Source organism: Homalodisca vitripennis, chromosome 1 (assembly GCF_021130785.1).
Source record: "Homalodisca vitripennis isolate AUS2020 chromosome 1, UT_GWSS_2.1, whole genome shotgun sequence".
Taxonomy (NCBI): domain Eukaryota; kingdom Metazoa; phylum Arthropoda; class Insecta; order Hemiptera; family Cicadellidae; genus Homalodisca; species Homalodisca vitripennis.
Window position 1 is genome coordinate 128,052,707 of NC_060207.1, and position 27,720 is coordinate 128,080,426.

Below are 27,720 nucleotides of genomic sequence, written 5' to 3' on the forward strand. Positions count from 1 at the left end.
CTGAACTAAATTAAATTCAGAGGAGTACAGAGCGAGAACGCGCGGACTGCTCATTCCACTATTCTAATACGCGGGCTATCTCTAGTTGGCAGGAGGGGCCCCTCCATCCCCACTCTTTCTCACCACCTGGCATGATCGCCCCATTGAACACACACGGGAGGAGCTTGTCGAGGGAAATATTTCGGCTTCTCTTGGGTACTCATACCCCCCCCCCCCCCCACCCCCCCCCCCCCCCACCCCCCCCCCCCCCCACCCCCCCCCCCCCCCACCCCCCCCCCCCCCCACCCCCCCCCCCCCCCACCCAGATATCTAGCTGGGCAAGTTATTAATGTTGTAAGGTTTCTTTGATATCTAAGTCTAGGCCATAGTTGGTTTTGTTGTTTTGTAACGTTAGTGTTAAATTTGAGTTTTTTAAAATTTTAATTTACGAGATTCTTCTTGTTTCTGTATTTTATTAAAACATTGTGTATAATTTGTACATATCAAATTTGGATAATATATCGAGCTGTCCAATAAAACAACCGAATAACGAATGTAGGCCTCTTATTAAAGTCTCCCCGGCCCAAGTTGCAAAAGACGAGTTTCGTGTTATTAACCTAATGCTATTATCCTTCTGAATAAAGCAATATAAGGTGACAAAATGACAAATAACAATGTCATAAAATTAAAAGTTTTTTTAATTACATTTTAGTGTGGAGTTTTTTTTCTTGTTCTACATCTGTACTAGGAGTCGTGGTCTTGTGACTGAGTCTATCTTGTATTTGCTGCTGTGAGCCGTTGCGCCATCTATGGATATGTATAATGATAATAATGTTGAAATCAGGGAAATTCAACCCAAATAAAAGACGTTTTTATTAATTTAGATATTTTGAGAATAATAGTTCATATTGGCCTGACACAAGTGCTTCCGTCTATCAGCACAGTCTTTGTTTGGCCCACTGGCCTGAACTAATGGCAACAAACGAAAAACATCCCTCGAGGTGGTACCTGTCACTAAAAGATCAAATTGTGGAGGGTCTGTCTGATAATGACCCCCTGAATGTAATATTACAGAATGGATCACAAATACATCATCATAATGTACACTTTCTAGTATTGTACTTTTCTTGTATTATTTTCGATTTTATTCTAGTATTATGCTTCTTATTGTATATTGTTGTTCTTCATGTATTGATTATCATTGTTGTTTCATTTGTATACTAATTATTTTATTTTCTGAATTTGCAACAATTCATGTCCTAACTATCAATACTATTACTAGTGTATTTCTACTGATATTTACGTGCACACACACCATATAGCATTTTTTGCGTAACATTTCCACTTAACTAATGTGTCATTTTGCAGCACTCAAAGTGTTGATATTTTGATTACTAATGTTATGCCAGATAATACACACATTTGTTGCCATATTTGAGTGGGCATTACATCCAACTATCCTATTACACAGGAGCAAATCAAAACAGATCAATGTTTGTACATATTTTAAAAGGTAAAATGGTAATAAAGCCTTGCGTAAGTTTTAAAAATGCTGTTAGTGAAGAGATATTCTTGCAGTGGTCTGTATGCTTCCAATAGTCTGTGTCATTAACAGTGCTAGGTGAAATCCTCTGTCTTGTTATTGTGATGAAGTATCAGTATGAATAACATATAGATACAGGATATTTATGGAATTTAGTTTGATAAAGGATTTAAACATTATATCATTACAGCTCAACTATCCTCCTAAAAATTGGATAACTAATGAAAAATGAAACAACTTAATCTTTCTTTGTAAATATATAAACCAATTGTGGAATCAATACTCAAGCATAACAATTTTTTCAACACAATTTTGTTTCTACATGAAAGCCCAAACTTTAAACTATTTTCAACATAGTTTCCACCGATGTTCAAACACTTGTTGTAGCGGGTGATTCATTTGTCTATACCCTCTTCATAAAAGATTTCCACCAATGAATGTTGCCCACAGCAGTTTTCACTTCATCATCGGTTTCAAAGCGTTGGCCGCCTAGCTCACGCTTCATGTGCATGGACAAGTGGTAGTGAGACAGTGCCAAGTCCAGGCTGTAGTGTGGGTGATCGAACTGCTCCCAACGAAATTGTCAAACCATTGTTTGAGTGTCACCAGCGGTATGGGGTGGAGCATTTTCATGGGAGAACACAATTTTGTTACTGAGCATTCCTCTCCATTTGTTTTGAATTGCCTTAGTTTTCTTAAGTTAAGTTCACCTGTGCGGAAATACATAAGGCTTTACAATACCTTGCCGCATTAATGGTTTCACCTCCTGAGAGAAAATGAATCAGCAAAACCAATCCCAAAAAACAGTGCACATGATTTTTTGTGCAGATATTGTCGTCTTGAGTTTTTTGTTTCTTTGGGGATTGTGTTTGTTGCCACTACATTGACTGCTGTTTGGATTCCAGTGTAACATGACGGACCCAAGTTTTATCACTTTTCACAATTTTGTTTAAAAAAATCCTCACCATCATCACTTCCACCACAAAGAAAACACCACTCACTCAACAAAGCAAGAAAGAAGTTCAAGTCACTTTCTTGACTTTTCTGTATCGTGTGAGAAAAGTCAAAGCACTTCCGAGTCTCTTGGTTTTGTGCACATCAGTGAGCATTTTTGGAACCCATCGGGAACACAGCTTGCGATAACATAAGTGGTCCATAACAATTTCGTACAAAAGAGTGTGTGAAATTTGTTGGAAATCGTCAGATAGCGTTGTCATAATGAAACGTCTGTTCTCTTGGATTTTTTTGTCAACTGCCCTTACCAGATCATTGGTGAAGAGAGATGGCCGACCATTCCAATTCTCATCATGCACATTTGTTTGAACGCCATTGAACATTCTAACCCATCTTCTAACCATTATTTCACTCATCATGTCTTCCCCATAAAAATCTCAAAATTGACGATAAATTTCAGTCGGTTTTCACATTCCTTGCGTTCAAAAATGTTATTATATAATGAATCTCACAATTGGCAGGATCACTAATTTTCTAGTATTGAAATATTGATATGATATTTTGAAGTAAAATGTAACTTTTAAGTTAATATAATATTTATTGAATTTGTATTCTCTCTATTACAGATTAACACTCAATGAAAAAATTGGCACTTCATTAATAGCCCGGTCGGTTTCTACAGATTCACCACTTTGTTTTCAGGTCACACAGTTTCTTTGGTAAGTGTTTTTTTTGGCTGCCCTATGTTATCTATTTATATGGTCTGTAGATCAGTATTTAAAAGGGTGATGTTGCCTTATTATAAGTCATAGTTTTTAACATTCTGTAACACTGAAATGATCTATTATAGCCTAGTTGGGTTTTCTAAAACTCCACCTTCAAATTATCTGAAATCCAACTTTTTATAACAATAAAGACAAACCATTGGCTGATGTCATAACTAATTGGCAAATGCTGAAATCTTCCTTGTTACTGTAACATTATAAGAGGAACATTTTCTCAAAATTCCCCAACCATTCCCTTGTACTCCACCCACCCCTTTAACATCTAATTATGCAAATCATTATTAATGTCCCATTATATTTTCAATAAAGAATGTTTGTTCGTATATATTTTTTTTTCACTATCATCCTTACAAAATCCTCTTTAATGGTGTCCTTACTTTTTTGAGCAATTAAAATAAATTACTATTATTATATGATTATTAGTGATGTAAAAGTATCAATATTTTATTAATTGAATACTAATAACATTGCATCATAACAGTACTAGGAGAAGTTCTAGTCTCTTTCATAAGCTTTAAAATTATATTTACATTAATAATTTGTACAACTGGATAGGGAATGGTTGAGTTTTTATCAACTGAGTGTATAGATGTGTCAGTAGAGGTTGTGAGTGAAATAGTACAGGGTGGGTTAGTTATGTGCTATCTGGAGTTTTGCACTATGGCTTTTATATTCTGACATAATTATATGTGTACTATATTATATTTATATTATGTATATTAATTTATGAAGGTGTTACCTAAAATTGATTATCATACGTTTTTTGCTGAGTTGATTGATATTAATTGTTATATTGTTCAATTATTATATTTAAGGTTTTGTTGTTTTTATACTATATTATCTCCATTTGTTGTGATATCATTGTTTATAGTTGTTTTTATATTGTTCCTTAATCTAATATTAGGTATGGAAGTTATTGTAGTCATACATTCAATATTATGATGTGTAAGCCATTCAATATAATGATGTGTAAGTCATTCAATATAATATTTAATTGATGATTTTTGTAAAATGTAACCGTTGTAAATATGTAAATAACATATTTATGCATAAAATATTGTTTTAATCTCTTGAAAGAGAAAGATTTCTCTGTCAATTTTGAATTGGCTGAGTGTTAGCAGAGACTGTTACTCAAAAGCTGAAGAAATTAATTTCTGTTTGTCTGCCAGTTTATTTATGCACATATCTTAAAAACAAACTGACCTTTAGATTTTAAATTTTTTGTGAAGTTTCATTTCTATATAGGGAACTTTGTGTTCGATGATGATACATATTATTCCATGAGATTTCGTAGAGGGTGGGCGAACTTTTTTGATAACAATGAGAAAATCACAGAACTAACAGATTTATAAACTGATTACAATGACATAGTAAAACACACATACACGCGCACACACACGTTACATTGGATCTGTTGGATTCTCCGATATTCCATTGAGTTGGTTTATTTGTATATAGACAAAATAGAGATCTATGATGGTTAATTTGAAGGACTTCAGTGGTTTTCTTGTAAGGTTGTGCTATAACACATGAATGCGTAAGTACAACGTAAGTTGAAACGCTTATATTGGGCATACATATCCTTCGAGCGTGAATCTGTAGGCTATTAGTATTTGAAAACTTGAATATTGGCCATTTTACCACCTGTTCTGCTAGTCCTGCATTCTACTTTAGCACTTGTTTGATATTTAATTTACCGCTTATAAAAGACTCAACTCTGCTTACTGTGAATACCTCAAATAAAAATGTTGGGTTGGTTTAAACATGGCTTCTGATCTGCCATGCTTTTTCCAGCAGTGTATCAATAATTATAAACAAAAATGCCTTATTTACAAGTGTTTTATTTGTATATTTACTGTTTTTCTGAACAACTAAGTCATCAGTGGCCTTAAATTAATGCAAATTAACAATTACCAAACTATGATTTACAATTATAAGCTAAATAAATTAACTGGAATCTAGTTGCTTATTTAAATAATTCATATAACGAAAATCTTATAAACGAACAGTCTAACTATGTTTGTTGTGAACAAATAAAAATTCCTTTAAGTTATATTATTTAAATGGTTGACAACTGTATTCTTTGAGGCAAGCTGAGAAGTCATTGCATAACTGAGAGGCCAAATTATGGAAAGCTCCTCCTCCCAACTTCAAGTCTGACTTTACAACAATTTAGCAGGTAGCTATGGTGTGTGCTATTTTGCTAGACCTCCTCCGAGAACAGTAATTGCTCGCTCAGATACTTCGGTTTCTAGTGTGATAATCTCTTGTGGACCATGCAAGGCGTAAGTAATCTGCAAACGAATTTCATTGGCAGCAACTTGATAGCCTCTTGATAGGGATATACACGATCAAACCACCTCAAATTAAAAATTAAACGTATAGCAAAGTTTTGAAGGTTCTGAATACGATCCATATCACCCCAAGAGATGCTATTACTGTTAGCAGGTGAAAACATGAGCTGAAGCTTAGCAAATTCCTGCAATACACTTCTGAATCTGTACAGTTCTCTCAGTTTGCCAAGAGCACGCTGAATAGCATGAGTGACATAATCAGTAAAAAACTATTAAGAAGATGCAGAGCGCTTAAATTCGATCACTCACAGCCAAAGACCCGCCATCAAGAGCGATCCCCACACTCCTGTCCATCAATGCCTGTACTAGGTTGTGTGGGATGACATGAAAGACAGTACACTTGCCTACATTTAGCTTTAGACCATTTTCTGCAGACCATTTCCTGATGTTTTCAAAGTCAGAATTAATATCGGTAATTTCCTCTGAAACTGAGTTAGAATCATAGGACAAGTGCAAGTGGCAGTCGTCAGCATACAGATGTGTCACTCAATGTTTAATACATGTTGGGAAGTCAGAAGTGTATTAATTGGATTGTGCAGAACCAAGACAACTTCCCTACTGTACAACTTGCCTTCTAACCAGAGAGACAGAACATGTCTCAATCTTAACCTTCATAATAAAATCATCTTGGCTTCTTTCTCCAAGATAAGATTTCACCCATAATAGCATTTTCAAAACTATAGAAATACATCTTAGCTAAAACCACTTTTCGACTTACAGAGTCAAAAGCCTGTGAAAAATCTAACATGATAATTGAACTATATTTTCCGGTGTTTTTAGCATCAGTGCGATAACAAAATAGATTCGTCAAGGCAGTACATGTACTGTGGTTGTATCTACAACCAGATTGTGTATTAGACAGAATATTCTTATCGTTAACATGTTTTATGATCTGAAAAATGACTAGTTTTCCAGAATTTTTAACATTGCAAGCAAAATTGAAATGGGTGTAAATTGGTTAACGCTTTGAGGGGTGGGCACCTTAGGTAGGGGTACTTTCTTTCCACCTCCGAAGGAAAACCTTTGGCCAGAGACTTGTTTATCAGATGTGTAATGGCACTTAAAGGTTAAGTACTCATGATTTTAATTATCTGTATTAATATTTCATCGGTTTGTGCTGCTCTTGATTTTATTTTGTTCATAACTGATTAAGGATCTTTAATAGTGACTGCATAGAAAAAAACAGCTGCCACTTCATCTTCTTTCTTCACTTAAAAATAATCAATATTTTCCATCTCAATGACAGCAGCTACAGGACGTTCTTTATTAAACTTAGAAAAATCTATGTGCAACCTGTATCACAAGGGAGATTGATCTTAGATTATTTTGGGTTGGAGATGAGGTTTTGAGAGGGTAATTCCTAAATCATTGAACACTTTGAAAATAGATCACTAATTCCCTAAGTTTCTTTTAAATCTATGACCAATGGAAATTAGCAGGGGCTGTGCTTTTGATTGCCATAAAATACTTACATACCTTCATATGTGTTAACAATAATACACAGGAAGAAATGAGGAATGTTTATATTTATGGTATACATGTGAAACAGAAAATAGTAATAATAATAATAATAAGAAGAAGAATATCTTTATTAATTTACATTAAAAACATAAAACCAATATTTAATACATTTTATTGTTTTGTGAGGCCTTTCGATATCCAAGATATCTTCTTCAGACACATCACAAAATTTGTGATGTGTCTGAAGAAAATATCTTGGATATCGAAAGGCCTCACAAAACAATAAAATGTATTAAATATTGGTTTTATGTTTTTAATGTAATTTAACAGTGACCAATATAAGCTCCATCTACGGCATCTTTATTAATATTCAATTGTACTTGTATAAAAAGGAAATGGTTGATATCAAAGATCTAAAATATTTTTAGTGAATATTTGTATTTTAATAAGATTTGGCACTTAAAAAGTTTATGATTGTCTACTTTGTTATCAGCCATTAAAACTATTCTATAGCGATTTTATTCTGTCTGTATCTTTTGTATTTTAAGTTATTTTAATAGACACATTTAAACTGTGTTCTAGTTAAATTGTCTTCTAGTTAAATTGTCACTGTATATTTTCCAGTGGTGAACCACTTAAGAAGAAGAAACGACTTGATCCTGCTATCATTAGAGCTCGTGAAGAAAAGAAGAAAAAGAAGTTGGAAAAGCAGATTCGTCGATTAGAAAAGAATGCACGACAATCCAAACCCATTGATGAATGTGAAGTACCAACGGTCCTTATTGAACCTGAAGAAGAAAAGTAAGTAGGGAATTAATACATTTTTTTCAGTTGAGAACTAACTCTAGCGTAGAGACCATGCCTTTTTGTGTGGTAATTGAAAAGGACCAAATTGATTTGTTACTAAGTGTTATGCTGAATTATCATTTTCAAATTAAGGGCCAATCTCATTCTCTGCCTTATTTTATGAAATATAAGACCCTATGGGGTTTAATCAAAGGTAACAGCCTGTCTAAAAAGAACAATAATTATTTTTTATTATAATAATATATTTACATTCTTTAGGATAATAACAATGACCAAAGATGTCTCCTTGTCAACCTTAGTGTCTCAAGTGCACTAAGCATAAGGTTTTACAAATGAGATACTGAGGTGGCTAAGTCGTACCTTAGGGATCGAAAGTAATTTGTCAAAGTCAATAATTACTGCTCCGAACTGATTGAGATTAAATTTCGAGTCCCCAAGAGTCAGTACTTGGACCAATTTTGATATTGCCTGCATTTTTAAATTAAGTACAACAGAACTCGAAATTAACAGCAGTGTAGTGTTATCCCAGGCCTATCAATTTTTAAATAATCTCAATGAACATCTTAATTTCTAAAAACACAATTTACAGAATTTTCAAAAAAATAATCGTCTTTATTCTCCTTGTATGGAAATAGACGAAAAGAAATAGCACACCAATTGAATCACTGAGATGTAAAAGGATAACATTTCATTATTTCTTAAATTAAACTGAGATATCAATTTTTTTTGTCCAGCCAAGGTCTATCAAGTGAGAAGAACAATAATATACCATACTATATTGAAGTTGTCATGGAAATATCTGTTCTCAATTGAGATTTAAAAGAATGGTATGTTGTCTTTTTAGATCTTACATGAGAAGCAGTTTTCATACTGATGTAAAAGGATAACATTCCAGTGTTGGTGTTTTGTATTGTATTACTTATTTATTATCACTGCATGTTATTTGTTTGTAGGTCTTTATTTTTGTATCGGCTGTTAATAGCTGAACTTCAAATCATTTGTTTTATTTTGTCCAACTAAACCATATAAAGTTAACAAGCAAAATAAATCTATTTTCTCTAACTGAACCTTATAAAATCAACAAGCAAAATAAATCTGTAATTGAGAGAGTAGGCTACTATAGATAAACTGCTTCCAAAGAAACCTGAGCAGAAGTAAATTTCTGAGCAGCCACACGTAGGAGGGGCTCCCCTCCAGTGGTGGGGAGTAGGACAAGCATCTTCTTGTCTCTGTTTTATCAGCTGTGTGGATCATGTATCGCTCATGCCATTTTGTTTGCATTGCAGCTACTGACCTATTCCATAAGTATATTATATTTTTGTGTCTAGGCCTAAACAGGTGTAAAATGTTAATTGAACAGACTAATGTAGCCATAGACATATTCCAGGAGCTTGCGTTTTTATGTGAGATTAGACACTAAGTGGTAGCGGCCAGAGCAAGTGTGCGAGTGCCAAGCAGTGGTGGGAATACTGGGAGAGGACGGCATCACTGTGGTGGAGGGGTATTTACCCAACACTGCGTGAACTAAAATCGCCTAGTGTCTTTTTGTAAGCGGTTTACTTTATTAGACAAACACATGGGTCCTAATTATATTGTGTTTGTGATTAGGGCCCATTTTTTTAAATTTTGATAAGTAAACTTCTTAAAATGTCTGACTTGGACTCTGAAACTTACGATGGTTCAATGAAAAAAAGAGGGAGTGGAAATATGAGAAGCAGAAAAAAGGCAAGAAGAGAAGGTCTTGAGTGTGCTACAGGGAAGCTGGTAGAACAAAAGATACTTTCTTAATGGGTTTAATAAGTTGATGTTCAATAACATTAGCCAAAATATGATTCCTCAAAGAAATACTAAAGTTTAAGTGTGCAGAAGTATTTCCTGAGTTTGCATAGCATTATATAAGGCACTTCAGAGCTTAACTGGTCTACTTTATAAGGGTGAATTGCCCAGCGACAAAAGAGGATTTCACAGTAACCAATCTAGAAAATCAGATAAAGTTCTCATGAGAATCAAAGATCATATTGAATCTTATCCAATAAAGATTTCACACTACTCATCCAGTCAGTTACCTACCTTGATGCTACTGTAACTATAAAATAATCCATGAGATGTTTATTGAAAAATATCCTGATCTGAAAAATGAAGTAAAGTATGAGTATTTTCTAAATATATATAAACAGGATTACAGTTATAGGTTTGGACAACCCCAAGTTGATGTGTGTTTATAATGGAAGAACTTAGACACAAAAACAAGATGTTCCTTAACGCTAAGTCGACAGCGGCGGCAGATATGCTAGAACACAAGCAATAGGCCAACAAGTTCTACAAAAAAATGCAAAACGTTCCAGCAGTGTGTGAACCTAAAAAAGATGCAATGGCTATTTCTTTTGATTGCATGAAAAACGTTACATTGCCTGCTTTGCCAATGCAAGAAATGTTTTATCTAAGAAAACCATGGTTGAACGTATTTTCTGTGCGCAACTTAACCACCAATAAAGCTGTCTTTTACACGTACCATTAGGGTTCTGGTAAAAAAGGCTCAAATGAAGTATGTAGTATGTTTCTCAATTATATAAATAATAAAGTACCTCCTGAAGTATGAAGAAAGACTGTTCATGACTCTAACCATGACTGGCTGCTTTTCAGCTATTCATCTATATTTCCCAGTTCATGGTTACAGCTTTGTACCTTGTAAACGTAACTTTTCCGCAGTTAAAACGTGCTATTCGTAAGTTTGATAGGGTGTGCACACCAACACAGCACAATGTGAAGGGATACAAGGTTTGTTCTAAAGAATTTTTTTTCTCTCTTAGGACAAGAAGCTTATAAATTGCACTTAGTCCTGTAAGAACCTTTGCGCTGCTTCCAGAGTGACAGGATATTCAGGATAGGTAAGGTTAGAGAGTAGGGGCCGCCTCCGATCGAGATCCATGAGGAAGAATTATGGCACTACATCTCAAAGTCATGTCTCTCCGGAAGAAGGGGAGGCCAGCTCTGAACCAGCCTCTCCAGTCAAAGTAGGTAGGGGGTGCCACACCCTTGTTTAGGCTAGCAAGAACCTCTGAAGTTAGGGAACAAACCCCACCAACTCCAACAGTCATCTCCCACAGTAGACTAGACCTATCAAATTGTCCATGAACCCCAGAATCTCAACATTCGCGGTTAGTGATGTGCCGCTCCTGGACATCTATAAGATTGCTCAGATTTAAGTGACACATCGGTTTTTGCTGTGCCCAGTGGTGGGTTCAACTGGAAGGTATAAACCAGCCAGAAGTGATCCCTGCTGGGTTAACTAACAACCCTCTTCTAAAGAGATTACAACACAGCGATTTTACTGAGTTCAAAAACTGATGGCCGACAGTTTTCAAGAAAACCACCAAAAGTGTTGACAAACGTGAAGACTTCTCCATCAGTAAGTATAAGCACTTAGAATACAGTGCTGAAAGGCCTGAGTATGTTGTGGCTCGTCCTTTCATTGACTCAATAGTATCAGGCACCTCCAATTTAAAAAGTCAGGACCAGTGAACCTGCCTTCCACTAAAGCATATCACGGTATGTTATTAGTAAAGGCCAAAAAAGTATTGGAGTTTCAAAATACAGTCCACTACGTTACGGAAGACCATCTCAAATTCTATCAGAAGATCCTGACCTGGGACCAGTCCATACCTTTGGAGGGGAATGTTGTGGAAGAAAACAACAGTAAAGTGAATACGAAGAATAGGGACATTTTATTATTTCAAAAAATAAAAATATTTAAACATTTCAAAAATATGTAAAAGAAATTTTTATATTAAAAAAAATATATACCAGTACATGTTTAATAAACGTTCCATTTTAGTATGCAATTTAAAATGTATTGTAAATTAAAAAAATATTTTTTTACATTTAAACGCATTTTTATTTTATTGAGATTTTTAAGGATATAATATTCCAAACCATAAAATACATTATCGTTAAATAACGTTTATCAAAATTAGATATCAGTATATGAAAAGCTGAACACAAGTCGTAAGTCTACATATTTGTAACTATACATTTTCCTAATTTAAACAGATAAAGAGTTATTTTTTGTATATGCCATATCCAAAAACAGAGGTAAATAGAATATTATCCTTTTACATCTCATCAATTCAAATAAATGAAATATTTGGGACTCCAGGTGGACAATGACTTGACTAGGCAATCCCACGTAAACTGTGTGTCTTCTGCTTCTTTGTCTTCATCATCCTACCTGATGTACAGTTTGCAAAATACCACCATATTCAGTTATTAAAACTAATATTGTTGTTTGGTAGAGTCACGGTTGTGGTATGGACTTCTTGTTTGGGGCTCGGCACCTCAGTACCAACTTGCTAAAAAGGCTTTTTGTTTTACAAAAATGAATTGTATGTGTTGTTGCTGTCATATCTCGTAGAAGTTCATGTAGAAATGCATTTAAAGACAGAGAACAGCATTTTGACTTTCCCATCTTTGTATATCTACGAGACCGTCGTCAATGCCAGGTTTCATTGTGCATGTGTACTAGATGGAGCCGAGTAGATGACCAAAATACGCGAGTCCGAGTAGACCTGTGACAAACCCAACATTGCTCAGCTGAAGCGGAATGTCTCAAAACTCCCCTGTCATTTAAAAAATATAACAGAACAACAATTTTTCAAAAACAACTAAAAAAATACCTAATAGAGGGTTGTTTTTACTCAGTTAGGGAGTATCTAGCCTAAACTGTATTGGATTAATAGTTTTTATTATTCAATATAAGTTTAATCTTGTATTGTTTATGACTCTCATACAAATATTATATATGTTTATATTGTAATTTACAATAGTGTACTACAGACGGTTTCCATACATGTAATACATGTGAACGACAATAAAAAGATTGAAATTGAAATAAGTGTACTGCATAATATATTAATTAATCATTTCCTCTGTGACACAAAATATTACTAATTTACTGAACAGTGGAACTACCTTGCAGTAACATTGACAGATCAACAATAGCGTACAAAAATATATTTTTTAAATAATTCATCAATACTTAACTCTAAGATGACCAGTAAAGTACTATCCTACAAATTTCAGCAGATTGTAGAATAAGTAAATTAATTTTGACTTTCCTCGAATACTTGTGAGGTGTCGATAATATTGGTACTTCCTTCTTTAAACTTAATTAGAATATTTTTAAACATTTATCATTTTATATTTTGGATAAATATTTCAGAGTTTATATTTCACTTTAAATTTATGAACAGAACAATTTTATTTTGCATTTGTCTAGGCCAAAGTTTTAAGTTTTGTTAATACAAATTAATTGAATCGCTGGATGTGTAGGATTCGCAAGCGTAAGATACCACCTCTGACTAGCGCTCAAGTGGACGAGCGCGTGTGGCTCACCAAGGACTGGACCCGGTACCGCTACCAGCAGGCTATTGGTGATATTTCACTAGTAGAGAGACTGGCATATTCCCAGGCTCGCGCACTGAATGAGTTGCGTCAGGAGAGTGAAGAACTGTACCAGGAAGCAATACAGGTAGAGATATCTCTATAATATCGTATTATACCCTTTATAAACTTTTATATTACAAACTTCTTATAGTCAGTATTAATTAAACAAAAATCATCAACCATATCTGGCAAGGATGTTTTAGTTTTAGTTAATATTTATAAATAGGTGGATAAATAGTTTATAAGAGTTTTGATAGTATATGATTTCTTAAAAGGATGTGTATAACCAACATATGTGTCAAATTCAATATGTATTCTTCACAATTTTCTCCACTAATATATTTTAATTTCAAAATAAAAATTATTTCCAAACTTAGCAACGGTTTTAGATACATTCTCATGCAAATTTTAGAAAATGTATTGTTAATAACATTATTATCTTAGTGTACCTGGTAAATGATTGTAGGTGATGATGAAGCAATGATTTAGAGAAGTTTTTAATAATCATGTAGCTGAATACAAATTTAAATCTTTCAGTGTCAAATATTTTTTTTTAGTTTTGATGCCAAGAAATGCCTCATCTCCTACTATTTGCCTCACATGATAGACCAGGGTAAATTTGTCATAATAGTACTAGTTTAGTAAAATTTAATATATCTTAATTTTTATGAAGCAAATTTATGTAACTTTTTAACATTTTTCTTAAAAACATATGTTTTGACATGCAGTAATTAACTCCTTCACTGTGTTTGACGTAATATTACGTTCGTAGTGATTACGTAATTATTTGCGTAAATATTATGCATTTTTATATTGTTCCTGTTGTATTGTTTTCTGTTATAATATTGTGCAAAAAGCATTTCTATGACAACCACCTATCACACAAGTATTCCTGGTGTTTTCTACTAGATGCCAGTACTTCCTTGGTCCTTTGTCATGAATCCTTAACTACCATGTGTTGTTTCATGTCACCCATCCTAGAATATTTTTTGTTTTATTTCTAGTGTTCATTGCACCATGGAAACATCTGATGCATAAATAGGTGATTGGCTATGTTTGTGTGATGATACAGACACGGATACTGTAGTTAAAATGACTTAGTGGACAATATATAAAAATTAACGAAAATTTGAAAAAAGGCACTATAAAAAACTATTTTTGCACAAAAAGTATATGATATATAAACTCTACAAACCTGTTTCTGTAAAAAAGCAAAAATTTAAGGAAAACAATATACTTTACATAACAGCCAAAGTGTTAAGGGATTAAAATAACAATATGCAATAAAAATAATTTTGTATTTACATAAGTATATTTAAATAATTTTTCTAATTTCTAATGTCATGAATCCTTAACTACCATGTGTTGTTTCATGTCACCCATCCTAGAATATTTTTTGTTTTATTTCTAGTGTTCATTGCACCATGGAAACATCTGATGCATAAATAGGCGATTGGCTATGTTTGTGTGATGATACAGACACGGATACTGTAGTTAAAATGACTTAGTGGACAATATATAAAAATTAACGAAAATTTGAAAAAAAGGCACTATAAAAAACTATTTTTGCACAAAAAGTATATGATATATAAACTTTACAAACCTGTTTCTGTAAAAAAGCAAAAATTTAAGGAAAACAATATACTTTACATAACAGCCAAAGTGTTAAGGGATTAAAATAACAATATGCAATAAAAATAATTTTGTATTTACATAAGTATGTTTAAATAATTTTTCTAATTTCTAAGATATAATATATCTACAATGAAAAAACCTTATGAAAGTACTTTTTTAAACCTATACAATAAATAATGATCAAATTGGGCAACTTATTTATAGTGTTTTCTTTTTTTTTATTTGTACACAACAGTTTTTTAAAAACGTCTTGTTGCTATCGTGTATAACATTGGAAAATTTTTCTTAAATTATAGAAAACTGAACTTGATGTAAGCCAAATTTGATGAGATGTCAATTTTGATGAGGACCGCTCGTTGCTGCGCCTATTGATGTAGGTCAAATTTGATGTGAGTGTAAATTTGATGAGACTCCCAGGTTATAACACCAATTTGCTATGTGTCACTCCCACGTTGGTTACGATAATTTGCTGAGTCAGTTCTTTAGAATTATTCACTCACCATGTAGTTGTACGCGCCTTGTCACCAGTGGCACGTTGTTATACCATGTTGTTCATCATAGTATCGGTCGCCATCTTGCCCAATGCTAGCTGTATTTCCTCGTATTACTCAAAAATTATTAGATTTGAATGTCTCTGGTGTTATCACCAGAGACAAGTCTGTGTGTATGTCAGGGTTCCAAAATATATTAAGTAATAATTACAAAATTTAACATCACTCCACACTTTTTGTAAAAGGGATATTTAAAGAAAGTCAAAGCAAGTGACCACGAGATTAGTTTATTAAATGTCACACTCTCAACAATATTATAAACTCACTCACCTTGCAGTGCTTTGATAATTTTAAAAGTCTAAACAATATCCCATCCTTGATTAAATTTCAATATACTATACAACAGATCATTACTTTCCCAGGAGAACTAACACAACCTCCTTGCTTCGAGTCTGATGGTAGAAGAAGGAATCTCCGTATAATACGACGGATACTGATTCAAAACAACACTCATCACTTCTCTCGTTCAAATCAGCGTCTTCACGAATAAATTTAATTTAATTCTTTCTTATAATTGTTGAAATTTATCACGTTTACTATAATTAATCAATTTAAGTATTTCTATTTTCTTTTTATTAATTTTTCAAAGCTTTTTATTTAAATTTTTAGCAACATGTGCTTTATGACGTCATAAATTTACAAGTCATTCATACCACAATTGGCTCTTCTGCGTAATTCTATTTAATGTTTTTGTAAAAACACGAATTTTGGTTATGTTTACTTCATTTTAATTAATCAAATCTTTTCCCGTATAAAGTTCAATCAATGTCTTCGTTATTAAATAAATCTCAATTCCGACAACATGTGATTCACTGATGTCACAGTCTCCCGATTCATTGACGTCACAGTCTGCCAATTCCCCGCGAATATTCAAATGTCGTAATTTGACCTGTTACACAACCCCCAAATATAAATTGATCATATATTTGTTATCAATTTATATTTCTCCTCCAATTAAATCTTTTAAATTTTTGTCCAATTACGCTATTATTTAAATTTCTTGATAATTTTGTTTAAAAGTATTCATTTAAAAGAAAGTAAAATATCAAAGCAAAGCTTACAATCATATTACACAAATTACAATGTATTAAATGTTCACACAAATTATAATTAATATTAAATGATTACACAAATTATAGTGTACATATAAATCAATACAATTAATACAAATATCAATGAATATATATATCAGCTACACAAATTATAATTAATATTAAATGATTACACAAATTATAGTGTACATATAAATCAATACAATTAATACAAATATCAATGAATATATATATATATATATATATATATATATATATATATATATAAGAATAGTACTAAAGTTTTAAATATTTTAAATTGAATACTTGTAACCTCTATATGTTTTGAACATAATGTTTAACGTGTCCATTTCACATAACACAATGTTTAATACAAGTTAACTCTATCAGATTATACACTCACAAGTTATAATAATACACAAATACTTTGTAAAAATCCTAAATATATTCTTACTGATAAACAATATTGTAATATCCTTATATTGTCATCTCCTACTAGAAACATATTACATATACTATCTACTATATTACATTATCCTTGTCACATCTTATTCTAAATATTTATACAACCCTATACTAATCTGACTAATTGTCAGTTTTTTGGTTCAAATGAATTTTATACTTTTTATTGTTTTATCTGACCGTTAAGGTCAGATATTTTTATGTCAGCCCGTTTTTTGAAAAGGTTTATTTGTCATTATTATGACGGGGCATAGGCTGACTACATGGGAGCCTACAATATTTTGAAAGAAAAACTGGCTTATTCCCCTCAAGGTTAAATTTTGACAGGTAAAAAAAATATTTATATAATTAGAGGGGTTATTCTTTTATTGGCACATTTCATTAAAGAGAAGGTCACAAGTTTTATTTCATAAACATGTATTGTTTTTTTTTTATGTGCTTCTCTGTACATTCATCCATCCACACAAGCCAGTTTATAGACCATGTTTTAAACATTTCTTAAATAAAATGGTCTCATTCAGCATCAGTATGGTCATTCACACTTTTGAGTTTTCACACTTAAGAGTTTTCATACTCTTATTCTATGAATCTCTTTAGTTCCCTTACATTACGGATCCCAAAGAATTCATTATTGTCTAATCTGGTTAATGCATATGCATTTTCTCTTTTAATGCCTGCGATTACATATGGTCCTTCATAAAGTAAGAAATATTTTTTAATCTTCTTATCTAATACATTTGATAAAATATGGTTTTTTACTAATACTTTGTCACCTATTCTATACTTAATTGGATTTAATTTCTCATCGTGTCTTTTATTCCTTATTTCTGCCTTACTTATTAAGTTTTCCCTTACCATTCTAATTTTATTCAAATGATTAAATTTACATTCAATTGGAAACTTAATTATTTTACTTAGAAAATTATCAGATCTTCTTCCAAACATTACTTCATATGGTATTGCTTCAATGGTGTCCTGTACTGAATTGTTTAACACATGTTCAGCAAATAACAGAATGTCAGGCCATTGAGTATGTCTTTTATGACAATATATCCTACAAATTTTATTTACTTCTTTATTTGTCCTTTCCACTATTGAACTTTGTGGGTGATAAGGTGTACTGTGATAAACTTTAATATCTAAGTTATTAAGAGTTGTGTTCCACAAATTTGAATTAAAACATGGACCATTGTCGCTGACTATTGCTTTCATTTTTCCTACTTGAGGTATAAACTCTTTAGTTACTTTACTTAATACACTTCTACTGTTTGGTTTCTTTATGGCATATAATTTCACAAATTTTGAAAAAACATCTACCATTGTTAATATGTATTGTACATTTCCTCTTCCCTTTGGTAATGGACCTATCAAATCTATTGACACCAAGTCTAGTACATTCTGAGATATTATATTCATTTGTCTACCTTCTTGTCTTACATTCCCATGTTTACTCTTTTGGCACAATATACACTTTTTTAACTGTTCTTTTACACTTCTTTCCATATTCTTAAAAATACAATACTCTTTAAGTATATTAAATATTTTATGACCTCCTAAATGTCCATATTTTAAATGTGTAAAATTAACTAAATCCTTTTTAATACCTTCTGGAATACATACTTTCCATACATCACTATTTTCATCCTTTCTCTTAAAAATTATCCCTCTATACTCCATAAATATTTTATTTATTTTTCCATAATGAACTCCTTCGCTGTCATTTAAGATATTTTTTATATTTCTCAAATACTCATCCTGTTCTTGTTTTTTATCTAGATTCTTTAATATTTCCTTTATCTCACTATCTTTAAAACCTAAATCAATTTTGTTGTACAAAACCTTGATACTGTATTTTTCTACTGAATTTTGACTATCCTTCTGTGTAATCCTTGACAGTATGTCTGCTGGAATCTTCTCTTTCCCTTTAACAAATTCTATTTCAAGATTAAACTCTTGTAATGCTAAAGCCCATCTCAACAATCTACCATTTGTTAATTTACAACTTTTTAAGAATGTCAATGCTTTATGATCTGTTCTCACTATCACTCTGGGATGTCCTATTAAATATGATCTAAATTTTTTACAAGTTAATACTACAGCTAACAGTTCCTTTTCTGTGATCGTGTAAAATTTTTGCGCTTGTGTTAAAGCCTTGCTATAAAATGGTATCACCTGTTCCTCATTGATTTCATCTAACTGGTATAATATTCCACTAATGTTAAGGTCACTTGCATCTGTATTTAAATAAAATGGTTTGTTAAAATCTGGATGTTTTAAAATGACTGCATTTAAAAATTCCGTTTTAATTTGTCCAAATGCCTTTTCTTCTTTTTCTGTCCACTTCCATTCTATTTTATTACTCAATAAATGATTTAACTGTCCTATTAAATTGCCATAATGTCTTTGAAACTTTGCATAATACAAACATAATCCATTAAACATTTGTAGTTCTTTTATGTTTGTAGGTCGCTTAAAATTCACTATCTGTTCAATTTTATTTTTATCCATTTTAATTCCTTCAGCTGAAATAATGTATCCTAAATAATTTATCTCTTTTCTTAAAAGTTGTGATTTTTTTAATTTGACTGTTATTCCTCCTTCTTTTAATCTACTTAAGACCTGTTCTACATGTTTTAAATGTTCTTCATATGTGTTTGAAGTGATTAATATATCATCCACATATGTAGTTACAAATTCTGTCAAGTCATGACCTAATACTTTGTTTAACCCTTTAATGAACAACGCAGTACTAACATTCAAACCATATGGTAGTCTTTTATATTGTAAATTCCTCCCTTCGAAGACAAACGCTACATATTTTCTGGACTCTTTACTTAATTGTGTTTGTAGAAATCCCTGTGATAAATCTAATGATGTCATATATTTGACTCCTATAAACTTTTTCAATACATCATCTATGTTTATTGGTGATTCCCTATCGGGTATTATGTGTTGATTCAAATTCCTGCTATCTAGACATATTCTCAATGACAGATCCTTTTTAACTACACACACCAATGGGTTAGAATATGGACTATCAGACTCCTCTATTATGTCTCCTTTTAACATATTTTCTATTTCCTTTCTTACACCTTCCCTCTTTGAATAAGGTATTGGATAGGATCTCCCTACAAATGGCTTTTCATTTGTTATATTTAATTTGGCCTCATAATTCTTTATACAACCTGGTTCATCTGAAAAAATATCTTTATTTTTCATCAGTATACTTTTTAATTTATTTAAATCTTCATTTTCCTTTACTTCACAATGTTCTAATATTTCTAAAACCTGTTTATCCTTCTCATCATTAACTTTGTCCTTCATATTTTCTGTATGTGTTTTACATAGAAATTCTATGTTGTTCCAAGAATTTTTCAGCTCATCTTCACTTACTAATGTATTTATGTAATTGCACCTAATTAACTTTATACCATTGACTATATCCTCTGATTCACTGTTTGATTCAGTAAATTCAACATTTAATACTTCTTTATCTACCCTCCAGCTTTATCTTACCATGTTCAAAGTCAATTTTTGCATTGTGTTCTCTTAAGAAGTCACATCCTAGTATTATTCCCAAGTTCACTGCTTTAACTACTAGAAAATTTATTTGAAATAATTTATTTTCTATTTCCACCTCTATCATGACCTGTTTATCAATCTTTTTACTTCTAATATCTGTTACTCCTATTATACTTAAATTTGTTACCGGCAGCTCTAAAATTTCAAGTACACTTCTTTCTTTTATCTCATTATAATACTTTTCGGACATTATTGTCGCCTGGCTTCCTGAATCTATTATCATGTGATACTCCTCTTTATTTATTTTTCCAAGTATCTCAGGTAGTGCTTCTGCTACTGGTTTTATGGGAATTTTATTATAATTATCTTCATTGGTCAATTCATCAAAGATGTCATTTTCTGGTATAAAAGCTGTATTCACCCCTAGTCTTAGTCCGGATTTTTTCTTATCTGATCTTATCAGATTTCTAAGCTCATTTGCTAGAATTGTTAGACCCTCTTTATTCAGATGTATTAAATCTTCACACCATTTTCCTTTATAGAATATTTCCTTTTCATATAATTTCACATTACAGTCTGTATTATCATAGTTATCATAATACTTCTCTGCCACTTCTAAAACTGTAACTTTTTCATTATTTTCTTTACTTTTTATATGTTCATTTATTCTTTCAAGTTTATTTAAATGATATATGTCATTCTCACCTAACTTTGGTATGGGTGGAATGGTTACCAAGATTATTTTATCAGCTTTCTCCAGTAAAACCTCTACTAGTTTATCATAATCATTACAAATATTTTTTACTTCTTTATCCCTTAATAAATCATTTGTACCTATCATTACTATTAGCTGTTTTTCTAAATTATTTGTATGTTTTAGCTCTCTGGTCAACTGTTCAATTGTCTGACCTCCTATGCATAAGTTAATTCTCTTTCCTCCTTTCTCTCTATATTCACCTCTTAAATTCATTATTTTCTCCCCAAATCTCCTAAGTTGAGAATCTCCTATCATTTGGTATCCCTCAAAATTAGGTTCCTTTTTCTCAATCGTTTCCTTCATTCTAGCCTGTCCTACCCATTTGTTTTCCATCCTGTTTTCCTCTAGTCATCTATTACCTCTCATACTTCCTCTTCCCCTTGTATATTCATATTGATCTCTCTGATGCCTCGTTTCGTTGTTTTCATACCTTTCTTTCTCCTTTCCATAATCATTTGTATCTCTACCCCTATTATTGCTTTGTCTTCTCCTATCATTCTCAAACTCTAGTCTCTCCCTATTATATGTGTTCCTATTGTAGTATTAGCCTACTCTAGTCAAATTATTTCCTCTAATATTCCCTCTAACTTGTGTCCCTCTATATGGTGTATCTCTATGTCCTAAATTCTTGTATTGATTTACATTTTTATTGAGTGTTGTCTCATTTCTCATATCAAATGATCTGTCATAACTTCTATATGTGTCACTATTCAGTATATTAAGTTGATTCAACAGGTTTTCTAGATCTTCTGATCTTTCAACATTTTGGGCTGCAGCAATTGCACTACTTATGGTTCTAGGAACATGTTTGCTTATATATGCTAGGAATGTTCCCATGTCAATTCTAGTTTCCAAATACTGGCTTTTATTATAAAATTCCAATACATAGGTTACTAGATTATCAAATCCAACCCTGTATGTACCGTTACCCATTAGTTCTTTTTCAAATTTTTTCTGTTCCCCTATGGACCAATATTTCCCTTTAAAACTCCTATAAAATTGTTCAAAGTTTTTCCAATTATTTATATGCTGTCGCCCCCACTTTCCTGCTTCATTTTTCATATATTTTAAGATTATCAATACCTGGAAGTCCCATCCTTCTCCATTTTTCTCTATATATTTTTTACAAGCTTCCAAAAATTCCATAGGATGTACATTATTTTTTATTGGATCAAATTCCAATAAGAATATTTCTGTGTTTGCTGGTTGGCTTATTCTCATGCCCACCATGCTTTGATTTCTCATCATATTTTCTAGTTGTGTTTGTTTGTTTTCTAATTTCCCTAGAGTTTCATCCAATCTCTTATTCAGGGATTTTTCTACCCTATTTCCCATGTCCTCTATTTCCTGTAAACTACTGCCCGTTACTGACTTGTTTTCTACATCCCTAGTAGCCTTACCATTTTCTGTATCCTGGTCAAGTTCTAAGTTAGTTCTGTCCCTATCTACTCTACCATTTAATTCATCTAGTCTTGTTTTAAATCTCTTATTTATCTTTTCTAATCTTTGATCTATTTTCTTTTTATCATCCTCAATGTGTACAAACCTTTTCTCAATTTCCCTCATATCTTCTTCTCTTTTATCTTTTAATTTCTTTATCTCCGTAGTAACCTCTCCTCTAACCTGACTTTTAAGTTTATTCCTCTCACCTTTGTTTTTCTCAGCTTGTTCATTTATTTCAAGTCTGACCCCCTCCTCCAAGTTCTTTAAGTCTTTATTTAAAGTATTTAAGTCTTTATTTATCTCTATTCTCATAACCTCCGTTGTCTCTACTATTTTATTGTTTAACTCACCTCTCATCTGTTCCATGTCTCGTTTTAACAGTTCATTACTTCTTTGAATTTCCTTTTTTAGTTCCTCATTATTCTGATCTATTTTATAATTCAGATCCCTTAATCCCTCATTATTTTTATCCATCTTTTCATTATTTTTATCTATCTTTTCATTCAAGTCCTTCCTTAATTCCTCATTATTTTTCTTTAACTCCTCATTATTTTTATCCATCTTTTCATTATTTTTATCTATCTTTTCATTCAGACTATTCATCATAGTCCTCATGAATGCAATAAGACCTTCATCCCTATCAACTCCTACTGGACTACTGACTCTGCTAACCTCATTCTCTAATGAATTTCTGTCATCTCTTGTCGACACCTCCTGTTGTTGTTCTGTATTAGGGGATGACCAACCTAAAAACCCTGTATCTCCTGAGCTATGAAGATCTATTTCTATTGATCTAAATATTGGTGTGGGCCCTTCATTATTTTGTTCGCCTTCCATTTTGTAGCCTATGTTTAATTTGAAAATTTAATTTAGGCCTTATTTTTGTTTTATTAGCCTACCAGGAAAATTTTACCAATTTATATTATAACTAGGTTGTTCAAAGTTATCAAACTTATAGACTAATAATAATTTGTCATACTTCTTCTAGACACACACCTGAAAATACAATTTACAATTATATAAAAACAGTAATTTTCACTTAGTCTAAAATATGCTACCACTAACCTACTTAAATTAGTTGTGGAAGTTCGAGCCCTCCAGTTGGTGCGCCATTTGATGTAAGCCAAATTTGATGAGATGTCAATTTTGATGAGGACCGCTCGTTGCTGCGCCTATTGATGTAGGTCAAATTTGATGCGAGTGTAAATTTGATGAGACTCCCAGGTTATAACACCAATTTGCTATGTGTCACTCCCACGTTGGTTACGATAATTTGCTGAAAGTCAGTTCTTTAGAATTATTCACTCACCATGTAGTTGTACGCGCCTTGTCACCAGTGGCACGTTGTTATACCATGTTGTTCATCATAGTATCGGTCGCCATCTTGCCCAATGCTAGCTGTATTTCCTCGTATTACTCAAAAATTATTAGATTTGAATGTCTCTGGTGTTATCACCAGAGACAAGTCTGTGTGTATGTCAGGGTTCCAAAATATATTAAGTAATAATTACAAAATTTAACATCACTCCACACTTTTTGTAAAAGGGATATTTAAAGAAAGTCAAAGCAAGTGACCACGAGATTAGTTTATTAAATGTCACACTCTCAACAATATTATAAACTCACTCACCTTGCAGTGCTTTGATAATTTTAAAAGTCTAAACAATATCCCATCCTTGATTAAATTTCAATATACTATACAACAGATCATTACTTTCCCAGGAGAACTAACACAACCTCCTTGCTTCGAGTCTGATGGTAGAAGAAGGAATCTCCGTATAATACGACGGATACTGATTCAAAACAACACTCATCACTTCTCTCGTTCAAATCAGCGTCTTCACGAATAAATTTAATTTAATTCTTTCTTATAATTGTTGAAATTTATCACGTTTACTATAATTAATCAATTTAAGTATTTCTATTTTCTTTTTATTAATTTTTCAAAGCTTTTTATTTAAATTTTTAGCAACATGTGCTTTATGACGTCATAAATTTACAAGTCATTCATACCACAATTGGCTCTTCTGCGTAATTCTATTTAATGTTTTTGTAAAACACGAATTTTGGTTATGTTTACTTCATTTTAATTAATCAAATCTTTTCCTGTATAAAGTTCAATAAATGTCTTCGTTATTAAATAAATCTCAATTCCGACAACATGTGATTCACTGATGTCACAGTCTCCCGATTCATTGACGTCACAGTCTGCCAATTCCCCGCGAATATTCAAATGTCGTAATTTGACCTGTTACAAACTGAGCTGTTTTTCATCAGTGAAAAAGAATCAAATTACTTTTCTTAATAAAAATAAAAGGCTAATTCTACATTACCTGCCCGTGTCAGGACTACTTGGTTTTTCTGAGACTGTTTTGCTCTGGGCCCAAGAAGAAGCATTTTCTTCTTTCCTTAGATATCTTTGTTCCTTATATACCACCACTACAACCAATAACAACAAATAATGGAAACCACACAGCTACCAAGTGCTGATTAGCAGACAACTGGTGACCAACTGATTCGCAGCAGAAGGACAAACTACGAACATTATGAATAAATTTACACACCATAACAAATTTTTTAGTTGAAAACCATTAAATTTTGGCGAGATTTGAGTCGTAAGAGCAATGAATATAATTGTAGTAAAAAAATTATAGACACCTGCTAATTCTGTTGTTAGCACTTCATGCAGAGAATGCTGGTAGCTGTATACTCGCCGTTGGCATTTCTTAGGGATGGCAGATTTGCCTGTCAATGATACTCAAATTATTACAAGAGCTTTTAATTTGCTCAAATGTTATTATATTTGTGAGATAAACTATGGGTTTTATTGTGTGTTTAGTTTTAATTAAAAGTGCATTAAAGTATTATATTTGAACTACAACCATGATGTTTAATAAATGTTAAATTTATTGCATAAGAGGATGTTTAAAATACATATGTAGATCCATTAAACTAGCCTACTGTACATTATATTCTATGTGTTTTTTCATTGACAGATTGACCCTGCGTTGCTACCATTTGTAGTGCAAGGCCCAGTTGTCACTCCTCCCATCCCAGATTATGAGAGTCCTGATGGAGAGTATGTGGATATTACCAAGAAGTGGACATAGAACTACTAGCTCTCTAGTATTATCACTAGTCTCTGTTATAAATAAATGAATGTATACTGGTAAACAGTTCATTTCTTAATTCAGTCCTTCACACATAGTTATAGCAGTAACTCACGTTCTGATAAGGATGAAAGAGAGCCCTGTACAAGTTGAGCTTGCAGGTCAGAGTCTGGCCGTGTGTGAGACAGTTAAATCTCATGGAGTCTTGTCGTACTCTCCAATCTCTTGGAGTGACTTGTCATTTTCTGATCATGAGATATATGCCTGCCAGCCGGCTCTAGGTAGATTGAGGGGATTGTACCGATTCAGAACACTGCTGCCTGAGTCTGCTAAATTGCAAGTCACTGGTTTTGTCGGTATTCTACTACTGTTTTCAGCTTATAGCAACAGCATCTCAGAAGAAAATGCAGACCAAATTCAAAGAATGCAGAATGCCGCATTACAGTTTGTCTGTAATGTGAGGAAATTTGATCATGTTTCTGTTTACCAAGAGGCTATACATATGATACCAATGGAAACAGTGTGTAGAATACAGACTTGCTGTTTGGTATATACGGTCCTTACACTGAATGAACCATGCTCTCTTTATGAGAAGCTCTATATCGGGAAGAGGTCCATCGGTGCACTACCTGGCAGAGTGAGAAGCTGCACTTTCCTAAGGTCTTTTTGGAGATCGGGGAATAACTGTATAACGCCCAAAACTGTACAAAGACCTCCCCTGTGACATTGTTCACTAATCCTGTACTGCATTTAAGAAAAATGTAAAATTATTGTACAATTCTGGAATTGCTGCTATTGGAATGTTGTAATATATATAAGTTAATGACTAGGAGTTATTTTGAAAACCAGACGTATCTGAAAATCGCTTTTCAATAAAAGGCATTTTTATTTATTCATTGTTATTATTATTATTGAGATATTGGATTCAGAAGAGTCATAAAAATTAAAAGTTGTTGAGCTGTTGGTAGGATTTGTGCCAGAGCCAAGGTTACTTGTGGAACAAAGATTGAATAACTGGTTCAATATGCAAAGCCTCTCCATCAGTTGCAGCATTTAGAACAATCATGGTACTTCAGACTCAGAACTATAGTATGGGTACAAAACCTCTCTTTTACAAGATAATATTATATCAGCATTTACTGAACTGACACACGTTTCATGTTATGAGTAAATAAAATATTAGCATTTTACTTCATTTCATATATTAAACAATGAAAAAGTATCTCATGCTTGTGGGTTTTACATCTCTGTAGCTATTTGTGGGCTAAATAAATTATAGAAATGAATTATATTTATAGAATTTTCGTATTATGCTGGTGCAAAATAACTTGCAATTATCAGTGGACATTTAACTTGTAATGTTGTAACAAAATTCAGGTTACTTATCTTAAGAGCTGGCTGAATTGGTGGCAATCTTGATTGTAGCCCCCATAAGAACAATGCTAAACCTCATGTACTTTAAAACTTAATTTTAGTTGCAGAATTAAGGAACATGACTCGTATTAATGATACAATCAATATGCATCAAAAAATTTGTAGTTTTATCAATATTTTTATAGGTTATTCAAAAAAATCTCAATTTTTGTACTTTATAATTTAAGTATTCAATAAGTATACTATTTACAACAAACACTAAAAAGCTTTTTGGCACATATTAATTTTTTTTTATTTAAAATTTACATAACACTATGTCAATAGTAAGGGTGTAAAAGTGTGTGAAGTTTAATATTGGTCTTTGGGGAAAAAGCTCAAGTTTACTTCAATACAGTTGACTTTTAAACTGATGTTCAAATTATGCTTAAAACTGCAATAAGATAAACATATAAAACTATTGGTGAAGTAACTAAAATTGTTTGAACTTAA

General features: G+C 32.3%; 1 protein-coding gene across 1 annotated transcript; it reads left to right on the forward strand.

Moving 5' to 3' along the window:
- Positions 1-3,094: 3,094 nt before the first annotated feature.
- LOC124353067 (39S ribosomal protein L40, mitochondrial) lies at positions 3,095-25,921 on the forward strand (the record flags this gene model as incomplete). Its single annotated transcript, XM_046802883.1, has 4 exons — positions 3,095-3,195; positions 7,701-7,877; positions 13,212-13,410; positions 25,744-25,921. Coding segments are annotated over 4 exons (591 nt in total), but the record flags the coding sequence as incomplete, so codon positions are not given.
- Positions 25,922-27,720: the final 1,799 nt, after the last annotated feature.